At 41.3% G+C, this 25618-nt stretch overlaps 1 protein-coding gene across 1 annotated transcript in view; it reads left to right on the top strand.

Annotated features, from left to right (window-relative positions):
* Positions 1-25618, top strand: part of NCKAP1L (NCK associated protein 1 like) — a 1588380-nt gene that overhangs the window by 472061 nt on the left and 1090701 nt on the right. Inside the window, exon 16 of the mRNA XM_078688681.1 lies at positions 22-167. Within this exon, the coding sequence (XP_078544807.1) occupies positions 22-167 (146 nt within the window). The remainder of the gene's footprint in view (positions 1-21; positions 168-25618) is intronic.

Genomic DNA, 25618 nt, shown 5'->3' with positions numbered 1-25618 from the left:
TGATATTTTTCTTCCCATTAGGCATACACCAGTGTGGCCAAAGCTCCCCTGCACCTACGAGATAACACAGATCTTGGAAAGGTGATGAACCTAATCAGCTTTCACACATTGATGTTAGACTCCACTGAGGACTTAATCATTGAGACAGCTGATCTCTCCATCCTATGGTGAGTGTCAATCACTGGTCTGTTGTCCTGCACTTACTAATGCTTGTAAAAGGCAGCATCCATCTTACCGAACCAAGGGTAAGAGATTTGAATTATGCAAATGCTTGTTTAATGGATCTTCAGATGTTACTACTGTGTCATTGGACATCTTCACGGCATTCATTTTGCATTTCTGAAGCCTGGGTCCACTTCATGTATAAAGTGCATATAATTTGTCTTGTGAAGGTGTACTCTTCTATTTCATTCTGGTGCATTTCTTCGTCATATAATTAGCTGCCGCTTTATCTTTAGTGCATCTGTTCTCCTCTCTGTGCATCTAGAGGCACTTATCGACTTTGTCATCACTAGTCCTGTACCTTATTTCCCTTTGAAGGCATATAGTAACACTACTCTTGATGGGCACGGACACTTTCCTACCTATGTCCTATTTAACCTATGTTTCTCAGCTGCTGGGATGCAGCGCCTCCAATCATCTTGGGATACCCTGAGATGCCTTTAGCTTTTGGTATGTTCACATTTTCTGTAAGGTCGTGTTTCTGATTGATAGTGTGTTCTCTCCCTAAGTTGTGGAAGTTCTTGATCTCTTTATCAGTGCAGACTTCCTGTATGTCTTTGGATGCGCATGTCTTTGGATGTGTACCCTCATTGTGTTAAATGTTTTCTTCTCTCAGGGATTTTTGGATTAGCTTCTTTGTAATTAGGCCATCTCCTCCTTATTTCTCAATGGATGGGTTTTCTATCTGTGTCCTGAAATTACATTTATCTCTCTGGTTAGGGATATATCTCATCTGTGTGTTCTACTATGCAACACTTCTCTTTTGCAGTGAATGTGTCACCTCCCTCATATGCTGCTTTATCTCTTCGTGTAATTAGCCCATCATTTTGCTGATATCAATGTGTTTCTCATTTGTACCTTCGGATATGTTACTTCTCTATTCACTTGGATGCCTTCTTTTTCTGTCAAATATATGAAACTCGCGACCATTGCACAGTGATGTCCGAAACATTCAACAACAGCGCACATATTTACCTACAATGCAAGCCGTTCTTACTATAGGAAATCAAAGCAAGCTTTATCTTAAAACCTCCTTACTAGCAAACTTTTTTAAAGCTACATCTAATCACCTTTATAGATCTAGGCTCAATATATTTACTTATTAAAAATACAATACCATCAAGTAGTTTGATGAAGTGTAGGAAAGCTTATTTGTCACTGATAGCTTAAATGTGACTTAATTGACTTCACATAACCTAACATCACATTGTTCACCTACCTTGCAAAACATGTATTCAATTAAGATCTCAAGTGATTGGTAAGAATTGTCTTCCTAAATTCAGATTGACTTTAATGCCAGGAGTTCCTAAAGTTCTCCTGTCCTGTGTGCTTTGTGCTCAGCTCAAACAATTTTTGATAATGATGTTATACTGGTATTAGGCTGTTAGCTTGGCACCTTGCTCATTGGAAGCCTGCAAACTCATCTGCCTTAAGGTTCAAAACTCAGCCTCAACCTTTTCAAAGTTAACATGATCCCTCTGGTCACTGCCATCCATGCACACAACATCAGCATCCTCTCCTACAACAAAGACCCTCAACACAAGAAACAAGTACACCGCCTTAATGACCAAGGTCGCTAACTGGATGAAAGCCACATGTCTCAAGCTCAACATTGACAAGAAAGAAGTAGTGATCTTCAACATGAGCATCTCACCATGGGACTCCAACTGTTGGCCGGTGGAACTCGAACACGCAGCTTCACCCAAATCCCACGCCACGAACCTTGGAATAATCATTGGCAGCAAACTGGACATGACTGCACAAGTCAATGCTGCCTTTGCATTCTGCTTCCACACCCTGAAGATGCTGAGGTAGATCTTCAAAAAGCTCCCAAGCAACACTAACAAACCTGTCCCTCACACCCTAGTCACCTGCAAGTTGGACTATGAGAACACCCTCCATACCAGGATCACCAAGTAACTCACTACAAGATTACAAATCAGCCATAACTCGGGAGTCAGACTCATCCTCAACCTTTCACTCAGAACTCATATCACCAACCTCAGAGAGCTCCACTAGCTCCCAATACACAAATGTGGTAAATTCGGACTCCTCCCACCCACATTCAAGGCACTATGCAACTCAAGCCTCACCTACCTGACCAGTCATATAACCTCCCACCCACCACCTAGACACTTTACCTCTGCAGGACTGCTGCGCACACATATCCCACTCATGCACACAACCAGTTCAGGAGAAAGGACATTCTCTTACATTGCTCCTGGCTTTTTAATTAACTAACCTAACACCTTACATAGACAGAGCTACAATTAACTAACCTAACATAAGGAGAGCTATGCACACACACATGCTCAGAGTGAGTATACCCTTACGGGTGATAGTGCGCATTACAAATACACATAATGTAAATCTGCCATTCCAGAGAGCTTCATGGATTTCAACCACCTACATTTGCTACAAACCAAGAATCGTTCCAGATCTCAACATCTAGATTTAATGCATAATTTTCTTTTCACACACAAGACACCCTAGACTTTACATTGATAGATGATTTTAGGAATACCATCCTGAGCCCATTTGCACACCGAAGAAAATCATTTTCCAGACTTGATAATCACTTCCTAAATCGGCACTGGTTGTGCATTGGTGGAATTATAGGTACATGACCGTTACCCTTCAGGAGCTAAATACCTACAGTCCAAAGCCCCACTCTCTCGCTCTTCTATCACGCAAAGTCCACCACACCCATTACTCTCATCACACCTCTCCCACATAACATTCTGTGAGAACTCCTTCTCTAAAGATTAATTTATTAAAAATGTTAGTATGAATACTGCCTGGTCACTAGACTGAGCAACACAATTAATGATGTAGAAGAATATCTTGTCTTAGTGACCCATGTGGTATGCACCCTATTGACTCTATACACAAGTAAGGTTTGCTGATTTGAGCATGCTCCGAACCAGGGCGAAATGTAATTGTAGTTCAATGGCTTATTCCAAGACTAGTAATCAGAGTGGAATGGTTATGTGTCGTTAATCAATGAATTTAATATTAAATATTTATAGGGTATTCCTCCAATCTTAGATATAAGACAACAAGACTCAATAATTCATCACTGGATCAATTTGCTAAAAGGCATAAAATAACATCTGATTCTAATCTTGATTAAGAGATGGAGGAAATGCTCTCTATTGTTCAGACTTAGCATCACCAATCTATGTGCCATTGGAATCAATTGGAGACAACTCACCATCTCTAGTCAAACAAATAAAAAACCTTGGTGTCACATTTTACTTCTATTATTTTGCAATTCACATATTTATTGATTGTGAAGCATGCAACGTTTAAATTGTAAATCATGCATTACTTTTATCTTGCATAACTCTCCTCCACAGAATACCAATTTAAATTGACCTGCAGGGAACCTTGATGCCAAAATGAGAAAACGAGCAGATAAGATTAAGGATATAAAAATATAATGCATTATGGGGTATAAATTTTGCAACCATCTGTGTCCCAAAGCAATCGAAAGGACCATCATATAATCAACTTATTTTCTAGATACAATATATCTCAACACTGGCCATAGTCATCAGTAAAACAACATCTATTTTTGTTAATCAGTTTTTTTGTTGAAGTTTATGAAAACAAAGTATCAAGAGAGTGATACAATATACATAAAAGGTAGGAGGCATGGAGCCATGGCAAGACATAATGGTAAAATCCAGGTATAGTTTACCAATGATAAGCACATGGAATACATAAATCTACATGCAGTAACCATATATAGGTGTTGGTAGATATGGATCCATGGTAAGATAACAATGGTAGCATTCAGTATAGTTTACCAAGAAGAATCACATGGATACAACACTTTGCTTGCTGTAACAATAAAGCTATACATATTGTACTAAGGTCTGTAAGTAAAATGGTAAGTCATGGTTGCCATCTATATTGAGGGGTATTGTAATGGTGTCATAGGTCAACATATCTGTTTGAAAGCTCATTTGTCATCTTTGAAGGGCTATTGGTGACTTGGTTTTTATCTTGTATCACATTAGGCATAGGATAGGATAGAGGGCAAAGGAATGAATGAAAAGGGAGGTGACGGAGCAGATGCATGTCTCATGTGGTCAGTATGTGAAAGAGTGTATATTGAGTGGCATGCTCTTGGGTGTGGTGGTTGGAGTATTGGATAACGACCTAGTATTTATATTTTGAGTGAATACGTTGAGAAGTTTCCACATCTTAGTTGAATATTTTGGTATACTTACTTGGTTCATATGCATTCTATGGGTGCTGCCTAGCTCTGCTTTCAGAGTCAGAGGTCAAGTGCATTTCACTTAGGTCGAGGAGATTTTGGAGGTTACTAGACCAGTAGGTCTAGTGTATTTTTTATGATTTTTCAAGCCCTGCCGGTAGCACATTTCCACAAGGTGTGAAAGCAAATAAGGTTGGCTGATTTCCATTCGACCAGAATTAGTTTGATCACAATTGTTAATACTAAGTCTAGTAGGTTTCTAGCCTCTGCATTAAGCGGGAGTGGTGTTAGAGTGGCTAGAGGGCCAGGGTTTGTGTTCAGAGTCACCTTTTTGTCTTTACAGTTTCAGGAGAGATTTGAATCATTCAGATTCAACTTCTCAAGTTTATCCAGGGTCCGGAATATATGAACGATTGAGGATAAATTTGATTGTGAAAGGGAAGGGATACGTTTGGTTTTTATTGCACTGTTGTAAATCTGTGACTGGATTGCATCTGAGATGGGGGTCTGCCCGCGTTCTTGAATTCAATCTTCAACTTCTTTTATAGGTTTTTATTGCACAAGCATTCACAATTTTATACATTATTGAAATTGCATGTCCTGAGAAGTTTATTTTTCTGATTAGAGTTAAGATATCCAGGAATTATAGTGTGCCAAATTTAGATTCTTTTTGCGTAGTTCTGGGAAAGCTATATAAAAAGGGCTGGGGAACCGAAGTAGCCCCGGCAAAAATGTTTAAACCAGCCACGATCCCTTTGTCTCCTTGTACAGCCTCTGTCAACCCATTCACTCTCTCTCCTTTGTCTCTTCTCCCTCTCTTATTGCTTTCTTTCAACCTTCCTCCTTCCTCGTTTGAAGCCTCCTTGTGCCTGCTATGCAATTAACCTCTGAGAGCTGGGGAAAAGTGACAGAGGCAGTTGGACCACTCTGAGGCTTTTCAAAATTGGCCTCCAATAGCACTAATCAACTGGAGAAGTGCCTGATAAAAGGCACTAATCAACTGGAGAAGTGCCTGATAAAATAAAAGGCCTGTCCGGCCCTGTATAGAGGATTAGGGCGGGAGTAAATGTGTTGAAGTGCCATAAAAAATAAAGGGCTGTCAGTAGAGTAGAGTTCACTGATACGTGAATATGCCTTTACTAACCAAAGCACATCCTAACACAAGTGGAGGGTCTATTTAGGTTTGAGAGTCGGTATCATACTAGATGTGAAGATAATTAGAGGTAAATTATCCTTTTTAGGGTTTAAAGTCTGCCCCACCTGATATCTACCTAAGGGATATATGACGTTACCACGCGTTCTTTTACCACGCAGACCATTACCACGCATTTTTTACAACGCAGGACCCTTTACCACGAATACCTTTACAACGCAATACACTACAACGCAGGTACTATTACAACGCATACCATTACAACGTAAGTATAGGTAAGTAAATAATATGGTAAAATAATGTAATTATTAAAAATATTTTTTTAAATTAATAAATTATTATTTTAATATTTAATATTTTAATTATTTATATTATTATTTATTTATTAATTTTTAAATATATATGTTAAAAATACCCCTGTACCCCAAAACCCAAACCCAGCCCTGAAACCTAAAAATACCCCTAAACCCCCAAACCCAAACCCAGCCCTGAAACCTAAAAATACCCCTGTACCCCAAAACCCAAACCCAACCCTGAAACCTAAAAATACCCCTGTACCCCAAAACCCAAACCCTGCCCTGAACCCTAAAAATACCCCTGTACCCCAAAAACTGAAAACTGACCCTGAACCCTAAAAATACCCCTTTACCCAAAAACTGAAAACTGACCCTGAACCCTAAAAATACCCCTTTACCCAAAAACTGAAAACTGACCCTGAACCCTTAAAATACCCCTTTACCCAAAAACTAAAAACTGACCCTGAACCCTAAAAATACCCATTTACCCAAAACCCAAACCTAAAATATTTTAAATAAAATTATATACTTACCAATACTTACGTTGTAATGGTATGCGTTGTAAAGGTATCTGCGTTGTAAATACCTGCGTTGTAATGGTATGCGTGGTAAAGGGTCCTGCGTTGTAAAAGTTGCGTGGTAAAGGTAGGTCGTGGTAAAAGTTGCGTGGTAAAGGTTGTATACCCTACCTAAGTGACCAGTTGCATAAAAGAGCTTAATTTTGGCTGGTGTTCTTTGTTGATTATATCTTACTGATTCCATCAGTTCATTTCTGAACCATATTCCCAGGTATTTAAAGTATTTTGGTTGCCACTGCATGCCACTGTGTCTAATGCAATCTGGAAGTTGGGTTGGTAGTAGAACCTCTGTTTTCTCTTTATTCAGAGTATAACTGGATATGTGAGAGAACTCACTGGGCTGTGCTTGTGGTGTCAGCCTCCTCAGTGAGTATTAAGATGTCATGCATGTAAGCTTCTGTTTTGAGCGTGTCAAATGTAAATTAAATGCCTTTGATATTCTCACAATTATTTGTGATTTGTGATAGGGGATGAATTGCAAATAGGAATAGTAGGGGAGATAGAGGACATCCTTGACATGTGTCTTGACATAACTTGATTGGATCTCAAAGGTTGTCATTAATTCTGATTCTTGCTGATGTGCGTGCCTATAGCATCAATTCCTTTTTAATTAAATGTGACCAAATTCAGGCTGATGGAATACTGACCCAACGTAAGGCCATGATACTGTATCAAGCACTTTTTTCACATACAGGGCAATGGTGGCAGCTGGAGACTGTGATAAGTGTGATTTCTCTGTGATATTGCAAAAGGTGTGGGTACTGTCAAAAGCAAGTCTACTTTTGACAACACCAGAATGTGATTTATTCGTTTTGTCATTATCCCCTCCAGACAATTAGCTAGGACTTCAGCAAACCTTTTTGTGCCCATATTAATGATGTATATTAGCCTATATATTTTCGAGGTGGTCTTTTCCCTAGTTCGGTATGACTGCGATGGCCACTTCGGCTGATGTGCCCATGAAATGTTTGAGAGCTACTTCAAGGGGGTCAATGATCATGTTGCAAAATCTCTTACAGAAAACATTTGGGAAGCCATTGGAACTGGGGGCTTTGCCTAAGGAAATTGACTTGATGGCATAAATGAGTTCTTCTTTCCGAAGAAGTTTATTTATGGCAAGTCTGGTAGTTTCTGAGGGCGTATAACTAGAGATCTTGTTTAGGAACTTAAAGCTTGTTTTCTTTGTTATTGTTTGAATAGATTGGTATAAAAAATCATGAATTCATTTTGTTATATCTTTAGTGAAGATTTTCAATGTTTAGTCTGTAATACATGTGTGATTATTTTTTTTGTTTCTTTCGAAGTTTAGATAGGCAGCAAGGATTTTCTTCATTTCTTTGAACTATTCTAATTGTTCACTCCTGTGCTTGTACCTATAGTTATGGACTACTACGTACAATGTTGTTGTAGTCATATTTATGTTTTTGAAGTGTATCCAGGTATTACACATTTTTTAAGTGCCAATGTTTTCATTACGCAACTGATTTCTTTGGACAAGTTATGGAATTTGATTTTAATAATGCAATTTTTCTCTACATCATTATGTTTAGGCCTCTTGTATTGCATTTTAAAGTGTCAAAGATTGTTGCATTTGAGGAGGCTGAACCCGTATTATCTTTATCAAACAATTGTTTGTTATTTGCTTTTTAGCTCTTTGGAATAATAATACTCTACCAGAAACTCTGAGTTCATGTGCCAGGATCTATTTCTATTAAAGTTAGAAGTATTTTATAGAGTTATAGTAATACACTGTTGGTCTGAGATTCGCATTTGTTCTATAGTACTAGGTTGCTGAGTGTCATACAGTGAAGTCGATGAGAGATAATCAATCCGTGTGTATCTTTGATGTGGAACTGAGCAGAAAGTAGTCTCACAACCATCTGGGATCTTTATTACCATTTTTGAGTCTGGAAATAGTCCATCTCCCTTTCTCATCGATAGTTATGATTCTCAGCCCAAAGTCTTTCAGATATTGCAGTGATGATACTTTTTCTTTAACACTTGGCACCCGAGGAAGTTATGTCATCAGCCTCGTCTGCCTTCGGAGCTAAGGCTTTGCTGTACCTGGATTATAATTCTTGAAGAAAGGCTGTAGCAGCTTTTAATTTTGCACAACAATCCAATCCTTTAATTTTCTTTACTTGGTGGTTGAGGCTTTTAGTGTTTAAAGATATGTTTGAGTTAAGCCACCATGACTAGTTAGGATTTTTAAGTGGTGTGGTGTAATTGGGTCGGCATAGCTACAGGGATTTACATTTGTCCTGGAACTCCAAGAATCCTGTGATTGACTTTCTGTATATTGTGAACTGTTGTGAGTGTCACTACTAATGGGAACTTCCTGCACTTCCATGTAAGAGCTAGGGTGGATCCAAAAACATACGGGATTGTTACCATGTAAAAGGGATATACATTGTTATATAGAGTCCTCATATCTCAGTTGTTTGACATTTTTTAACAATTCTGCACAGTGTGAGAGTGTGTGTGCATGAGAAGAACGAGTGGTGAGGCAGTTTTGAATGAGTGGACAATGCTGTTATTGTTTAGTTTTTGATAACTGTTTTATGGGGGTACATGATTCTTTGTATAAAAGCTTTTTTGACTGTTGAAATAATGAATTGTAATCTACTGTCATTTTCCAATAATAAAAAAGTATAAAAAATACCAAAAAGATGATGAATAAAATAGAAGTCTAATGAAAACCTATTGTTTGTTGATAATTGGATATGTGTGCAGTATCTTTACTAAATGGACATTGAGTTATACCGATTGGATACATTATAAAGGTCAGTTTAGAGGTTTCTTGGTATATTTAGTATGTTCTTCTTCCCCCTGCTCTAGACCTAAAAGTAAGTTGGGGGTACCGTAGCTTAGTTATATGGATCCCTGGGGGGGCTCCTTCGTTGCCTGGGGCATGCTTTAAAAAGTAGTTTCATTTATCTGACACAGTTTTTGCAGTATGAAGAAAACCACTTCAGCACTGTGTATCTAAGCCCCATAAATGGCTTTAGGGTGCTTAGAAGAGTTTTGTGATTAACCTTGTCAAATTTTGAAGAAAGGTTCAGTAGTATGACCAGACATGATTCTCCTTTTTTGTCTCTGTGCTACAGCCGGTTCTGAAACTTGACTAGAAGATATATAGAAGGTTGTAGTTTGCTATATGATGGTTGGTTGGGAAAGTACACATTTCTTGAGGACTTTGGCTAGGATGGAAGATGTTCACATCATCTGGGTTGGCTACAGGTTTTTTGAGGATTGGAGTGACCTGGTCTGTTTTCAAGCAGTTTAGGACTGTTCCTTGTGATAGTGATGTGTTGATGATAGATGTCCACAGTGGGGCAATAAGATGGCTATTACTTTTGATTAAGGAGTCTATAATTGGGTCTGCTATGTGTCCGACGGGGTTAGTATCTGAGGCACTTTTGATGAGTTCTTATTCTCTTAAGATCCAAAGCAATTCCATGAGGTGTTGTTTTTTGTGTTCAGTGATATATGTTGAGGGACAAAATTGTTGTGATGTTGGAGGAAGTGAAGGCATTTGTGGGTGTGGTTGCATCTGTGGGATTATCTAAAAGTATATTTGGCAGAGAGAGTTCAATTTTCATGATCTTGTCTGTAAAGAAGTTGGCATATTCCTCATATCTTTCCTTTGACTTGTCCAAATAAATTTTAAGTTTTGGGGTTGTTTGTTCCTTATGATATTGAATAATTTGTGTGCCTGTTTTTTTTAACTACAACTAATTGGGATCTGAGGGAGGAGGCCTTAGCTTTGAAGATGTGTTTCTTGTACCTGTACCTTTATTGTGGTAGTAGTGAAAGATTTAATGTTATGGGGTCTAGTCTCCATCTTATTTCTGCCTTTTATAGCAGTCTCCTTTCATCATTTACATCTTTGTTTTAACTGGGTCAGAAGGGTTTGCTTTTTTGCCTCTTGAGTTTCATATGTGCTACTTCCTTCATTATATCAGACATGGTGATGTTGGAGTATGGAGCCAAGTCCTCAAGATTGCTTGAAACTGTTGAGGGATGAACATTGAGTTTGAAGTGATTTCTGCTGGATTCATTTGTTTGGAGTCTCTGGACCAATGCCTCGTTTTGTGACTTTGCCTTTGATTAGAGGTTTCTCCAATGAGAGGTAAAAAGGGATCATATGCAGGTTAGACCATTCTACAGGTATTATTGAGTCCATGGTAATTGACTCTTCCTTACAGTACTCACTGAAGAAATGTGTTAAGTCATTGTTGCTCAGAAATTACTTGACATGGGCTATTTGTGCTTTGCTTGTGCCATTCAAGTGAAAGCTAAAGCTTTCTAGGGAGAAATTGACACAGGGTAGAAGAGATTGCTCTGTGATGAGGACAATTATATGCTTGGTAAATAGTTGATTGTCCCCTGGAGGGAGATATAGTATGTGGAAACTTGTCAACTTCCCGTCTGTCATGAAGAGTTATGCTCCTAGGCACTCATAGGCGGGATACGCTCAACAATGAAACAGTCGATTTGCAGGGTTTCAGTGGATGACTGCAGTGCCAACTCCTGTTATCCTTCTTTGTCCACCGTTTTACCATAGAAGATGGATGAAACCATGATGTCTATCAATGGGTTGGAGAGGTTGTTCAGTCAGGTTTCAGTAAGGGATAGGTTGTCAATCCCATGATGTAGGATGGAATCTATAGTTCTGTACTGTGCTTGGCTGTAGATCTGCAGTTGTGTAGCATACATTTAATGTGAGTTTTTGAAGATTTGCAAGTCTGGTCCGAAAGTTTAGGCATGTTGATGTAGCAACACCCGGTTTTGAATTGTACTCTGGGACGTCAGTCCATACAGCAGACTCATGAAACTCGAGATGGCGTCCTACTCATAGATGCTCATTTGCGACCCTACGTTGTCTGGGATTATCTACTGAGCACTGACAGCAACAGGGTGTTTGAACACTTTGAACCTCAAGTCCACTCAATGTGCACTTGATTTACTATTGAGACTGCTGGTGCCCCTGCTGCCCGAGATAAGTGATCTACTTGTAGTGATAATGTGTGTAGCCTTTTGTTTACACACTACCTGTTGAGTCCCGAGGCGGCTAGAAATCAATGGGCCAAAATGCTTCAACCATGATTACTGTGGAGCCCACCACAGAAGTATAAAGATGAGAGTGGATAAAAATCGCCATTGAGTGACTGAAGGATTAGTTATTGCAACACAGAACGGGGACCGAGTGGTTGGACTACCCATGGGGATACCATGTCCAGTTATAGTATTAGACGTCCTAGTGACTTAATCACAGTATTAGCAAGGACAGGGTGGTGATTGATGGTTTTAACATAACGTTATGCAGAATTCAGAATAAGTAATGACAAATTCCTACTCGGTTATCACTGGTGATCAACGAGATTGTGTTTTGCTTTGGAGGATTAAGTCATACGCATAAATGGAGTTGTGTATTCAATAATAATTAACTGTATTATTATAGAGTAAGTACCTATAGGCTAATCTTTCCCAGCAGAGAACCCACTGTTTTTACCAATTCTGTGGTCCAGGATCTAGAGGGTTATAAGGTCTTTCCTCAGGTTTTGTATATATGTTGCAATTAAAGTCTTAGAAAGAGAGATAAAGCGGGTGCTTGGAATATTGGTGCACATGAAGAAGTGATAATTTGCCTCCTTCTTGTGAAGTGAATGTGGCCATATATTATGTTTTTATGTGCAAAGCAGTACTGCTGACTAACGGCTCAATTGGCATTCTGCTGGAATCGTCTTGCTGTAGTACAGCCCTGCAGAGAAATTTGTAATCAACTACATCTGATCTCTAATGAGCGATTGTGATCAGGTACAAAAGCTGGAAAAATCGTGCCATGCTGAGAGTTACCACACTTCCTTATCAATGTCATACCAAGGAAAACTAATCATTAGGCTATAGACATACAGAAGAGTGATTGAAAATAAACAGAGTGGACTGAAGAAGGAGACTGATCATAAAAGAGAAATTTTAGAATGGAGGCTTGAAGATGAAACTAGAAGACGAAAGGGATCATTCATGGACTCAGCCAACGTCCACTGCAAAAAGGCAGCTAAATCAAGCATTACGTGAAATGGGAACGGTAACTGTGTACCAAATTCTTAGAGTACACTCAAGAAACCATCCAAGAGCATCTACAAGGTACACATGGAATGGATACAAATATCTTCTTCAGGATTTCATTGCACTGGGCAGAAAATCTCCAGGTATGTTTAAGTGACTCACTTGTAGTCATCTTCGTATCCTACTTCCAACATCCCTGAACGGGATCACTTGAAAACCAGTAGAAGCTGCTCAAGAGAAAATGAATCACAAACTATTACTAACTTAAGACAATAACATAAGAAAATTGTGGTATCCTGCAAGTTCCCTTGAGCTTCCTCCATCTACAGTCTATTTTGGAACTCTTGTCACCTAGTTCTACACTCTATAAAGGTGCATGGCAGTTACAAGTGCATAGCAATTATCATATTATCTAGAAATAAATAATCCAACCTCAGTACTGGCTATGGACTTGACTCACTGGTAATGGTGTTAGCCACAAAAGGAGGAGGAAGGCTTCTGGAATTATAATGACCCGAAGGGTGGTATAACTGCCCGATGATCTATTCTGCAGTTGTGTACACAGGGAAGTGCAACTGTGAATTTCCCTTCAGCATTCTAGCATCCAAACATGCTACTATTCAACCAACACTGCTGACACACACACTAGAGAACCCATAGGCATGCCAAACATTCTACCTACACACAGTCTTAAACTTACCATACACCTTCCTTCCATATGAAAACAACAAAACAAAGACTCAACCTCAACAAAAAAAAAAAAAGCGCTTGTAAAGCCACTAGGTCTTTCCTTGGGGACCAATAGGCTTTGTGGAGTGTTTTGGGTTATGCTGTACAACATTACAGCACTTTGCAGCATCGTCAACATATTTTGTTTTAAAAAGGCACAATGGCGGTTGCATCATTTCACTAATGGAATCATGCATCAGAACGCATGTGTGCAATGACAGAATGATGAGGCATCATTTCATTAACTTTGTATTTACTTATCCTAGATTAAGGATGCCACTTAGATCAGTAAATAAAAAATAACGTTTTCTAGTGTAAATGTGGCAATTTATTTTTTGTAATTCACTGCAGGTGTTTGGGGGATTGGATTAAGAGAAGAGCTAGTATCTCCTGCACCCATCTCCCCTTCCTTGCTGCCTTGCTGCTTTGTGCTTCACTGTGTCATTGATTTGCTGATGTGGACTTGATATAATGGACCCATTTTTAAATGCACTGTTTGACAATATAGTTGGAGATACTCCAGTTTGTTTCCTTTTAGTTTATGGTTACTTTTGAAACTCAATGAAGATATATATATATTTTTTTTTAAAGAGAGGAGCAAATGGGGAGACAAAGGAAAACGGCAGTACTCAGAGGATGGGAAGAGGCAAAAGAGGGAGAACATGCTACGAAAGCACACAGGTGACATAGGTGACAGAGAGCAACATGGGGGCATGGGTAAAGAGAGAGAAGCACATAAATGAGGGAGAGTGTCATGAGAAGGAAAGACGCACACAGATAAAAGCACGAGACATCGAGCGGGAGGGCAATAGAAGCACACAAGGGAGCCAGCTGGAAAACATATGCACATGTGGAGTGCGTAAGCACAAAGAAACAAGAGAGGAGAATGGGGCAGTGGAGTGGGGAAAAGCACAAGGATGAGACATAGCTACACAGATGTAGGACAGCTGGAAAATATATGCACTATTCTGGAATGTTTAAGCAAAATAAAACATTTAGTTCCCTAAAAAGTGAGCAGTTGAAGGACTCAAGTAAAGACGTTATGCTCCAGGGGATGGAGAAACACAAAATAGACAAGACAAGCCATCAAATCAAATAAGAAGCAAGCAAACGCGAGTGAAAAAAGAGCCAATTAATGGATAAGCAGTTTTTGTTAAAATGACAATAGGTCTTTTGCAACAAGTCAGTGCATAGTAGACTCAACACAATAAACAAAAAAAGCAAGACAATACTAAAAAAGGTAAGGACGCACGCAGAGGCGTCAACTTAAGGCAAAGTATTTAAACTTGGTAGGAAGGTGAATGCAATTGTATTATGCAGCCTCTATGTCTAGTGTGCGCCCGGTCGGCATAGTGTCAGTCAAATGCATGAGTCTTGGAGAGTGGCACTAGACAGGGATGCACTCTGTTCCCCGTGCTGTTCACGCTGGCAGTGGCGTCATTAGCCCATCAGCTGAGAGCTAGGATTCTTTCACTGGGAATCCAAATTGGTGATTTAACGCACATCTTTCTGTTATATGCAGAGGGTGCATTGGTTGATCCTGTTGCCTCTGTACTTCACTTGATGGAGGAACTGGAGAGGCTTGATGAGATCTCGGGCTCACTTAACAATAAAAGGAAGACCAAGTTGTTCCTTTGAGAGACAGAGACGCAATGGAGAAGATCTCCCTCTGAGCTTAGGTTAGAATGGGAGGTGCAGCGTTTCAGGTATCTGGGGATCTAGGTGGGCTGCTGCCCAATAGCCCAATATGATCTGAAGGAACGTAGGATGTTCGAGGAATTGAATAATTCTGTAGAATTCAGCACATTATCCCCGTGGTCCGATTCAGTCGGCAATTGAGGTCAACCATCAAACCGAGGTTGCGCCTTACACCACACCGACCAAGGTGAACACATCGATTTTTACTGACACAGAGGGGACGCACCATTACGCATTAATCGGATTGGGACACCGAATTTAACTGTGTCACCGCCCCGCGGTCGGCCGCGCTCTCCAACTCTCTACTATGTATCTCTAATGAATTATGGACTGCTTATCCTAACGTTCGTCAAACCACTTGGAAGACGATTGCAGAGATCAGATAGAGCGCCAAGTACAACGGTTGCCTGCCCGTTTCCCTGTCCTGAAGAAGACCCCACGGCAAGGGCTCAACCAACCCTGCGCTATTCAGAGGGTCGAAACGTCGACATCATCCGTATAGTCAACTCCTTCCCCACATTTTTGCCAGTAATTGCTGTATTGGAGTATGACATTGTTATGTATACATCGGCAAAGTGACTCATTCTATGTGTAATGAAATGAAAACACAATTGTAGCAAAGATTCTTGGATATTTCTTGTTTTTATTGTCACAATTTTCCATCACGCCATCCTCACACTATCACCTCCTCCCTCCCCCCTTTTGGGCACCGTACAACCTACTCTATGCATGAAAATGTTAATGTATTCGATACATTGCTCCTCATTGTGAATTAAAACAATGTCGAATTCATTTAGTATTGTCTAAATCTTCTTTAAAGTCACAAGTATATTTGTTCTCTCACTGAGACCCCTTCCTTTCAGTACCCCTTTTTATGTTGGGCAGAATGTCTTTGCCTAAAATGATTCCCCCCTCTGCTGTCTTTATGTGCTGCAAAATGCTATGTGCCCGATCCCAGCTGTTGCATTTCTCCGACTTGATAGTATGATATATTTTCTGCTTTAAACAGACAAGCACAGCTTGTAAAATCGGACACGCTGAAACTTCAATTGCTTCCGGATGGGCTAGGACTCATTGACTTTATCTTTATTAAGATACCGCCCAACTTCAGCACGTGATTCACTGGTTTGAAGATGGCCCTAACAGGTGAAGTCTCTAGTTGCTGGTTTGTATCCAGTCCACACTTTGCCTGAGCTATTTGTGATGGCCAGGGAAGTCCAGAATGACATGCCTTACATAATCTGAAAGATGGCAGAAATGTACACATAGTAGTGAATAAGGTATTGTAAAGGCTCCCATGTACATTGACCCTGCCTCTCTGGTCCTTGAGACCGTTCTGAAACTTGCTGAAAGATCTATCTATTTTAGAAGACAGGAGGGAGGCTGGGAGATAGTGGGAATAAATGTGTTAATAATTGAGTCATATATATTTTTTACAAGCGCAGGAACAGTTTGGGCTGGGACCAGGGCAGTTATTACAATATACTAAACTGGCACGCACGGCCTGTGGGATGTGGAATTCTATTTAAGAGGGACTTTTGGTATGTGCGTTTAATAGGGGCGGTAATATGGATAGAACAAAAGACCGCTTAGGTCTCGATTGTCCCAATGAGCTGTCTCGGCCTGAATGGAAAAAGTGATGTGAGCAGGTCAAAAATATATTCCCAAACACCAGATTGAAACTGATGCAATTTAATTTATTGCATAGAATGTATGATACACTGAACTGAGGGAATTGCCATTGATTTACCCTAACAGGACATCTCAGATTGGCGGATGGTAGCATGGTATATCTGATTTTGTGCACATGACCTGGACCTGTCCGAGTTATTTGAGGAGAGGTAATGCAGACTTCAGGTGTTTCTAGCGGTGTGATGTTGAATGAACCCATAAAAGTATGTCTTTTTGGAATAATGCCAAAGTTAAAGCATGATAACAGGGCTTTCTGAATGATGCCACTGGGATTGGTGCTTGCAAAATGCAGGGTTGGTATACACTCGGTGTGTCCTAGCACACAGGGATTTGGTCTTGGACAAAAGATCTTATCAAATGGGCTCTGGCAAACAAAAAACATATTAAAACAAGCATTTGCAATGCAATAGGTCTCGCATTAGGAACGTTTGAGCTATTGGTCTTGTAAATGACAATATTTTTATTTATGTGTTGGTTTTAAAAATAGCTAAATTAATAGCTTTGTCATTTACAATGCCAATAGTTATAACTTTCGCAAATGTGACACCTATAGCATTTGTAATGCAACATGTTTTGTATTTACGTGACTTAGATGTATTGATATTACAAATAACGATGGCTTTTAATTTTTTTAATAATTAATACTTAAATAAAAGTGGTTGTAATTTATAATGGCAATAGCTTGAACTTTTGTAAATAACTTTTGTGAAGATTATGTTTAGTGTATTTTATTGTGACGAAAATCCAAGAACAGAAGTGAAATATTAACATCTTTTTGTGACATTTGTAATAAAGCTTGAAACATTGAGAGAACATATTTGGCCCAGTTGTTGTTGAATTGTTGCACAGATTGATGCTGTGATGGCGCAGAGTGATGGTGTGGTGGCGGCCAGTGATGCTGTGGCGTTCAGTGATGCTGTGGTAGCGCATAGTGATTTTTGGTTCCCGTGAGTGATGATGTGGTGGCCCTGAGTGATGCTGTGGAGGCCGTGAGTGATGCTGTGGAGGCCGTGAGTGATGCTGTGGTGGTGCTGAGTGGTGCTGTGGTGCTGCTGAGTGGTGCTGTGGTGGTGCTGAGTGATGCTGTGGTGGTGCTAAGTGATGCTGTGGTGGTGCTGAGTGATGCTGTGGTGGTGCTGAGTGATAATGTGGTGGTGCTGAGTGATGCTGTGGTGGTGGTGCTGTGGTGGTGCTGAGTGGTGCTGTGGTGGTGCTGAGTGGTGCTGTGGTGGTGCTGTGGTGGTGCTGGGTGATGCTGTGGTGGTGTTGAATTATGCTGTGGTGGTGCTGTGGTGGGGCTGAGTGATAATGTGGTGTTGCTGAGTGATAATGTGGTGGTGCTGAGTGATAATGTGGCGGTGCTGAGTGGTGCTGTGGTGGTGCTGAGTGGTGCTGTGGTGGTGCTGAGTGGTGCTGTGGTGGTGCTGAGTGAGGTTGTGGTGGTGCTGAGTGGTGCTGTGGTGGTGCTGAGTGGTGCTGTGGTGGTGCTGAGTGATGCTGTGGTGGTGCTGAGTGGTGCTGTGGTGGTGCTGAGTGGTGCTGTGGTGGTGCTGAGTGGTGCTGTGGTGGTGCTGAGTGGTGCTGTGGTGGTGCTGAGTGAGGTTGTGGTGGTGCTGAGTGGTGCTGTGGTGGTGCTGAGTGGTGCTGTGGTGGTGCTGAGTGGTGCGGTGGTGGTGCTGAGTGGTGCTGAGTGATGCTGTGGTGGTGCTGAGTGGTGCTGTGGTGGTGCTGGGTGGTGCTCTGGTGGTGCTGAGTGGTGCTGTGGTGGTGCTGAGTGGTGCCGTGGTGGTGCTGAGTGATGCTGTGGTGGTGCTGAGTGGTGCTGTGGTGGTGCTGAGTGATAATGTGGTGGTGCTGAGTGATAATGTGGTGGTGCTGAGTGGTGCTGAGTGGTGCTGTGGTGGTGCTGAATGATGCTGTGGTGGTGCTGAGTGGTGCTGTGGTGGTGCTGAGTGATAATGTGGTGGTGCTGAGTGATAATGTGGTGGTGCTGAGTGATAATGTGGTGGTGCTGAGTGATGCTGTGCTGGTGCTGAGTGATGCTGTGGTGGTGCTGAGTGATAATGTGGTGTTGCTTGTGGTGTTGCTGAGTGATAATGTGGTGGTGCTGAGGGATACTGTGGTGGTGCTGAGTGGTGCTGTGGTGGTGCTGAGTGATGCTGTGGTGGTGCTGAGTGATGCTGTGAGCGTGCTGAGTGATGCTGTGAACATGCTGAGTGATGCTGTGGTGGTGCTGAGTGGTGCTGTGGTGGTGCATGAGTGATAATGTGGTGGTGCATGAGTGATAATGTGGTGGCGCTGAGTGATGCTGGGGTTGCGCTGAGTGATGCTGTGGTGGTGCTGAGTGGTGCTGTGGTGGTGCTGAGTGATGCTGTGGTGGTGCTGAGTGATGCTGTGGTGGTGCTGAGTGATGCTGTGGTGGTGCTGAGTGATGCTGTGGTGGTGCTGAGTGGTGCTGGTTAGGTGAGCAATAATAGAGTTACCATGATGAGCCATGTGTGTTTTGCTTTGATTACACAAGTGCGGTGGTATATATATACACTTTTGGTGACAGTAATAAATGAACATATATTATAGCTATTGCAAAATTAAATTGCTTGTATTTTATGTGATATTTCCATAGGATTCTAAAGCTTTCAAAAACATAAAGCCAAGGTGGGATTTCCCTGTACTAGCACATAAATAGGGCATCTAGGCTAGATGATAGTATACAGAGGGCCTTACTGTTAAAGGTCCCGCGGAAAGCCCCTGGATGATTCTCTCACCACATAAGGACTGAACTATGTAGCCCTTACACCACTGTAAGGACTCCCAATGACAACCCAACGCTCTGCTTCCTTGAGTTTTTAACCTTGTATAGGGTAAATTTCGACATTGCCACTAATAAGATAATAAGATGAACCCTAATGTAATTTTAGAATTGAAGATTGAGACCCTTATTTCATTTTCCCACAATGTCCACACACAAAAGACTCCTAGTTCCTGTCAATTACGTTTTCCGTGTTGGTATATAAATAATTATATAATCGGACTAACACATAGACGTCCGTATTATTTTTACAGAACTGGGGTGGCGGAGTGAGCTAAAGAACGATGATGAATTCAACCCAGTTCTGTGACTGGGGGTGAGCATCTGAAAAGTTTCAGCGCTCCGTCCATCATCTCCTTCTGTTTGTTGCGAGATTCCAGCTGTGCTCCATTGAAGTTCCAGTTGCTACCAACCAGGTCAGCACTTGAACGAACATAAATGGAATTAGATTGTTCTGAAGGAAAACATATTGCATCCGGTCATGCTAAAATAAAAAATTTTTTTTTAAAAGAGAGCCCTCCACAGCTTGTACCAGGAAGCACAGCGAGTGTGCATGGGCGCCGACGCTTGGTCCCGCTCTGGACAGACAGTGGGACACAGTCAAGAATGATACACTAGACTATTCAAGCACTGCAAGCAAAGCACTTGCCTACAATAAAGACGTGTTTAGTAGTATTTAATTCACACATAATGTTGCGCGTCAAATTCTCTGCATTTTCACAGGAGCAAAGAAACCTTGTGAGTTTCTGTATACATTCAAAACGGGAGCCTGAAACGCGAGATGCCGGTTATGCCTGCAGGAATCGAGAGTTTCCACAAAACACGAGAGCATGTTGTGACATGTAGGAAAAAAACTCCTCTTACACCCACACCTCCAACTGTAACTCAAACTGCCAGCAGCTGGAATCAGGGAAGGGCAGCAGGCGCGCACAGACAGAAGAAGAGAGAGGATGTGGAAAGGACAAACCAATACCGCCGTGGTTTCGAGGTGCACAGTATTCGTGGGATGTAAACATGAAATGCGGCATTTACATTTCCTTGCGGTAACACTAAGCGTTTGCCATGCAATTACGAGTGAAACATGTGGTATACCTGTTTGGGAATGGTTTACCGATAGCAAAACCACACGGAATTCCAGATTTCCTGCAGTTTAACACATTCATATACCACAACGTGGTAAATGAAACATCTGGCCTTTGTGTGGGGCGGCAGGGGGGGATTATTAGGGGGGGGAGGTCAGACGAGAAGGGAAAACTAAATGGGGAACAAGCATTGGCGGCCCCTTTGAAGTGAAGCTCACGGCCTCGCGGCCGTGAAAGTGAAAGCAGGGATGTAATTAGGGGAGAGGAGAAGTGAGGCCGAGCGTGCACTGCGCACGTTGGGGAAGCAACAGATGCCTGTGGGATGGAGGCTGATGGCTTTGACGTGGACCCGCTTTCCGCACGAGTGCACCACACGAACTGTCCGAAAACCGCGATGGTTTCAGACCTTGGTTTGCCCTCTATACTCTCGTCTAGGTAACACCTCATAGCTATAGATGGATCAAGGCAATATCCTTTCAGGCTAAGAGTGCCACATCAATTTTGTAAAAATATAAGAAGAAAACACTGGGTGGTTCCCAAGTTTAGGTGGAGAGGAGCTTCTGTACGCGGCACTCAAAGCCTGAGTAGGTATGGTCTTGACTTTTACTGGGTGCTTCTTTGTGTCTGGTCAAGACTATGGCTCTCCGATGACGTCTAACTAGAGTGAAACACGTCTGGGGTTGCTTTTATTCCATCCAGGTTGGCTTGGATGGTATTTTACCAATACAAAGCTGTAAAACTGTGCCTGGAATGGTAAAAGGCTTTTGTCTTTTTTCAGCTCCGTATGGAGGCACTATGCTAATCCTGTGCCTAAAGACTGCTGTAAAAATGGAAAAAGGCTTTGTCACTCTAACTCGGTGTGGATGCCACGGTGCTAATCCTATTCTTAAACTCTGCTAGAGAAATAGACATTTGAGCTCAGCTGATACGGAGTGTCGGTGGTGGGGCGGGTGTAATATAAAGTAAGAATGCAGCATCTCCTTTTCCCAACCAAGAACAGCCAAAGCTTACCAGACATCAATTAGTTAATATCCTTGCTTATGTTACATAATCTTGTAGTATTCTTTGTTTTCTTGTTTTCTTCTTTTCAAAACGGTACTGCTGCGAGTCTGAGCCTCCCTGGTAATATTTGAAATTTGTATAACTCATTGTTCATCGCTACTATTACTCCCACCAACCTCCTCGTGCTCATTGCATCCATGGGTAGTACACGTGCCCCAGCTCCCGGAAGAAAGTGCCTTCTAAACCTCATCCGACCTTGCAACCTGGGAACATTCAGTCGCTCCCTCCTCCCCCCGCGCTGTATGCTTTCCGTGATGTGGTCTCGGGCAGCGTGCCACAGACGACAGACGAGCTGTTTGTACAGCAACTCGTGTTAAAGACCGCTTGTTGCATAAACTGTCCTCTGTACTGCTCTGCTGCTGCTTCGAGCCAGGCAAAAAAAATAAAGCCCAGGTCATCGAATACGGCCTGAAGGTGGAAATAGGCTGCTTTTAGTCCAGTCAGCTGGTCCTATTGAGCTCATAACCCACGTGTTCTATTGTACAGGCCTCTGTGCACATTCAAGACGGTACCTTTTGTTAAAAGCGTGGGTGGGTAAAGGGGGCGAGCCCATTCCTTGGGCCTCTGATCACTTTAGTCTTGCAGACTTCGCACACAGAGACATCAGAGGTTGTGTATTTTGTATATTAGGGGACTATTAGTCACAGAACACATTTTATGGTGCTTCATTCCATAACTACCTTCCTTAAATCAGTCCCTTTTTTATGTTTGAAAAGCTTTATTAGAATAATAAAATTAAAAAATAACAATTGACAAGAGGAATGGTACAAGATAGGTGGAAAAGGACAAAGCTTAAAAATTCTAGTGTCAAAGTGGATATTCACAAAAGCATTTTATGAATTTTGTGGGGAAAGAATAAGGGGGAGAAAAGAAAAGAGGGGGAAAGCAAAGAGAATGAAAAGAAAGATTAAGGCCGAGAAAGGTACAACACAATCAGTAAAGGCAATCTGCAGAAAACTGAGCATTAAGTATTATAGAAGTATGAAAGAAGTGAAAAGAGAAATAAACCATATCCAGAGAAGAAAAAGAGAAGTAAAAGAATAAGATATAAGTACGAAAAGGGATAAGTCATTCAAGGAGGTTTAAAATTCTCTGAATAAACAGTCAATGGTTTCTTCTTAATAGCTAAACGATCTAAATAAACAGTAAGGGGGAGCCAATAGAGCTCCACATTACGAGGAGGTTTACAGGATGAGGCAAAGGAAACATCAAGTCTATGGAAATGACAAAGAGAGTTCCACCAGTGTTGCATGGAAACATGTGTAAAGGATTTCCAATTAGAAGAGATAAGTTGAAAGACAAGTGCAAGCATAAGGTCAAAAAGACCACAAGAGTGTGGAGGTAAAGAAATGTCGTCTGAAAGACTACCCAGAAAAAGAAGAGGAGGTGAATGTGGAATGGAAAGCGAGAAAATCTGAGAGATACAATGCCAAACCTGTTTCCATAGAGTGGAAACCGCAGGACAGTAGAAGAACATGTGTAAAAGGTCAGCTTTAGGCAATTTACAAGTCCAACAGGCGGAGTCAGAAAGGGAAGAAGCAAAGCGGGAGAGGGACAGAGGGGAGAGATAGAGTCTGTGATACAAAAAGAAAAGAGTTTGAGTGAGGGAAGCAGAGTGAGAAACTTTCAAGGATTTGAGCCAGAGTTTATCCCAAAGGGAAACGGGCAAAACACACCCCAGATCCGCCTCCCAGGAAAGTTCAAGTTTGGATTTAGGGCGATCCGGATTAGGAGAAGAGAAAAATGTATAGATAAGAGATGCCTTAGGAAGGGTAGAAAGTAAGGTCAAGAGAGGGGAAGGGGAAACGAGAGAGGGTGCAGGAGGTAAGGAATAATAGCGGTCGAGAACAACTTCCATAAGAAGGGTATATTTATGCACAAAGGAGCGGGGGCAAGAAAAACGAAGTTGAAAAAGAGGAAATGAGCAAGGGGCGGTACCATCAAAAATCTGATGGATCCATATGATACTCTTTTGTCTCCAAGAAGCCCAACAGAGAGGTCTATTATGGTGAAGAAGAAGCGAATTATACCAAATGGGTTGCTGTAAAAAGAAGTCCCGAGAAATAATTGGATGAGTAAATAAAGGTCGAAGAAGAGAAGAGGTGTACTGAAATAATGGAAAAGATTGATAGGGGGATTTTGAAGAAAAACGGATTAACTCATCAAAGCAAAAGGGGGATAAAAAGGTACGTTCAATAGAGAGCCAAAGAGGCGAAAAAGGAGAAACTTCACGAGAGAGCCAGCGCGATGCTTGACAAAGGGAGAAAGATTTATGATATAAGCGAAAATCTGGAAAATTAACGCCACCATTAGATTTGGATCTAAGAAGAGAAGAAAGAGAAATTCTAGACTTCTTACCCTTCCAAAGAAATTTGGAAAGGAGGAATCAATATGCTTGAAGTAAAGAGCAGGAACATGAACAGGTAACATGGAAAACACATAAATAAGGATAGGTGCAATCATCATCTTAACAGAATCAAGTCTACCCCACCACGAAAGAAAAAGCAGATTCCAGGAAGAGAATAGATGATCAATACGAGAGAGGACAGCGGACATATTCAATTTGACAGAAGAGGCGATTGAACTAGAGAACCAAACTCCAAGCTATTTAATTTTGGAACTATTCCAAGTAAAGCCCGTAGATGAAAAGAGTTGGGAAAGACAGAACTTTGTCAAAGGGAGAATTTATGTCTTATGTGAGTCAATTTTATAACCAGAAACAAGGGAAAAGGCTTCAAATTCGGCCAATAAGGGGGGAATAGAGGTTTCCGGGTCTGAAATAAACAAGAGAATATCATCAGCATATGTAGAAAGCTTTAACTGGTGATCTCCATAGGGAAAACCAGATATAGAAGAATTCTGACGAATGGAGGTTAAAAAGGGTTTAAGAGCCAAAACAAAAAGAAGCGGAGACAAAGGACATCCTTGACGAACGCCTCTAAGAGGAGTAAAAGAAGAGGAGAGCTGGCCGTTAACAAGAACAGAAGCCTTTGAGGAAGAGTACAATAAAAAAACAAGAGATATAAACTTAGGACCAAAACCATGCCATTGAAGAGAAGCAAACAAGAAGGACCAATCCACCCTATCGAAAGCTTTCTCAGCATCAACAGAGATAGCAGCCAAAGGGGACGAGAAAGAGGGGGCTTTATTTAGGACATTAAGGAAAAGGCGAGAATTGTCAGAGGTAAGTCTACCATTTATAAAACCACATTGCTCCTTACCATTAAGATGAGGCATAAAGGAATCTAACCGTAAGGCAAGCAATTTGGCGAAGAGTTTATAATCCACATTTACTAATGAGATGGGCCGATAATTTTTACAATATCTTGGATCCCTGCCCTCCTTCGGAATTAAACAGATAGGAGCGTCTTGAAAAGTGCCTGCAGCAGAACCCGACGAGGCAAAAGACTGAAACAACAATAAAAGCTTGGGTAAAAGAAGATCTGAAAAGTGTAAGTAAAATTCCACTGGAAAACCATCAGGGCCAGGAGTTTTACCTTTAGTAAGGGAAGAGAGAGCAACAGAAAGTTCGTGAAGAGTAAGATCAAGATCAAGGGACGCAAAATTAAGATGAGACGTAGATGGCGTAGGGAGAGTTCCAAAGTAGGAAGAGAGCATAGAGGGAGAAGGAGGGGATTCCAGAGTATAGAGTTGTTGGTAGAAGCTTTTAAACTATTTGAGAATCGTATCAGTCGTATGGAGGGGAGTATTATCAGGTGAAAGAATAGACTCAATACAAGTGCGCTCCTTACGGGATTTAAGATAATTAGCTAAAAGCTTCCCACGCTTGTTACGACCTCCATAGTAATGCGCAGTATTTCGAAGAAGGAAGGAAGATGCATTATCTGTAGAAAGTTTATTAAAGGAAATTTTGGCACGAAGAAGGTCTGGAGACATACATTTAGCAGAAGAGGTATAAAATTGGTGTTCTAATTTTGTATGTAAGCGAGAGAAGATTTCCGCTTCTGAAGAAATTGCTTCTTTTTCCGAGAGACCAAGT

Source organism: Lissotriton helveticus, chromosome 1_1, assembly GCF_964261635.1.
Source record: "Lissotriton helveticus chromosome 1_1, aLisHel1.1, whole genome shotgun sequence".
NCBI classification, from domain to species: domain Eukaryota; kingdom Metazoa; phylum Chordata; class Amphibia; order Caudata; family Salamandridae; genus Lissotriton; species Lissotriton helveticus.
This window is presented reverse-complemented; position numbering and strand designations above follow the sequence as displayed.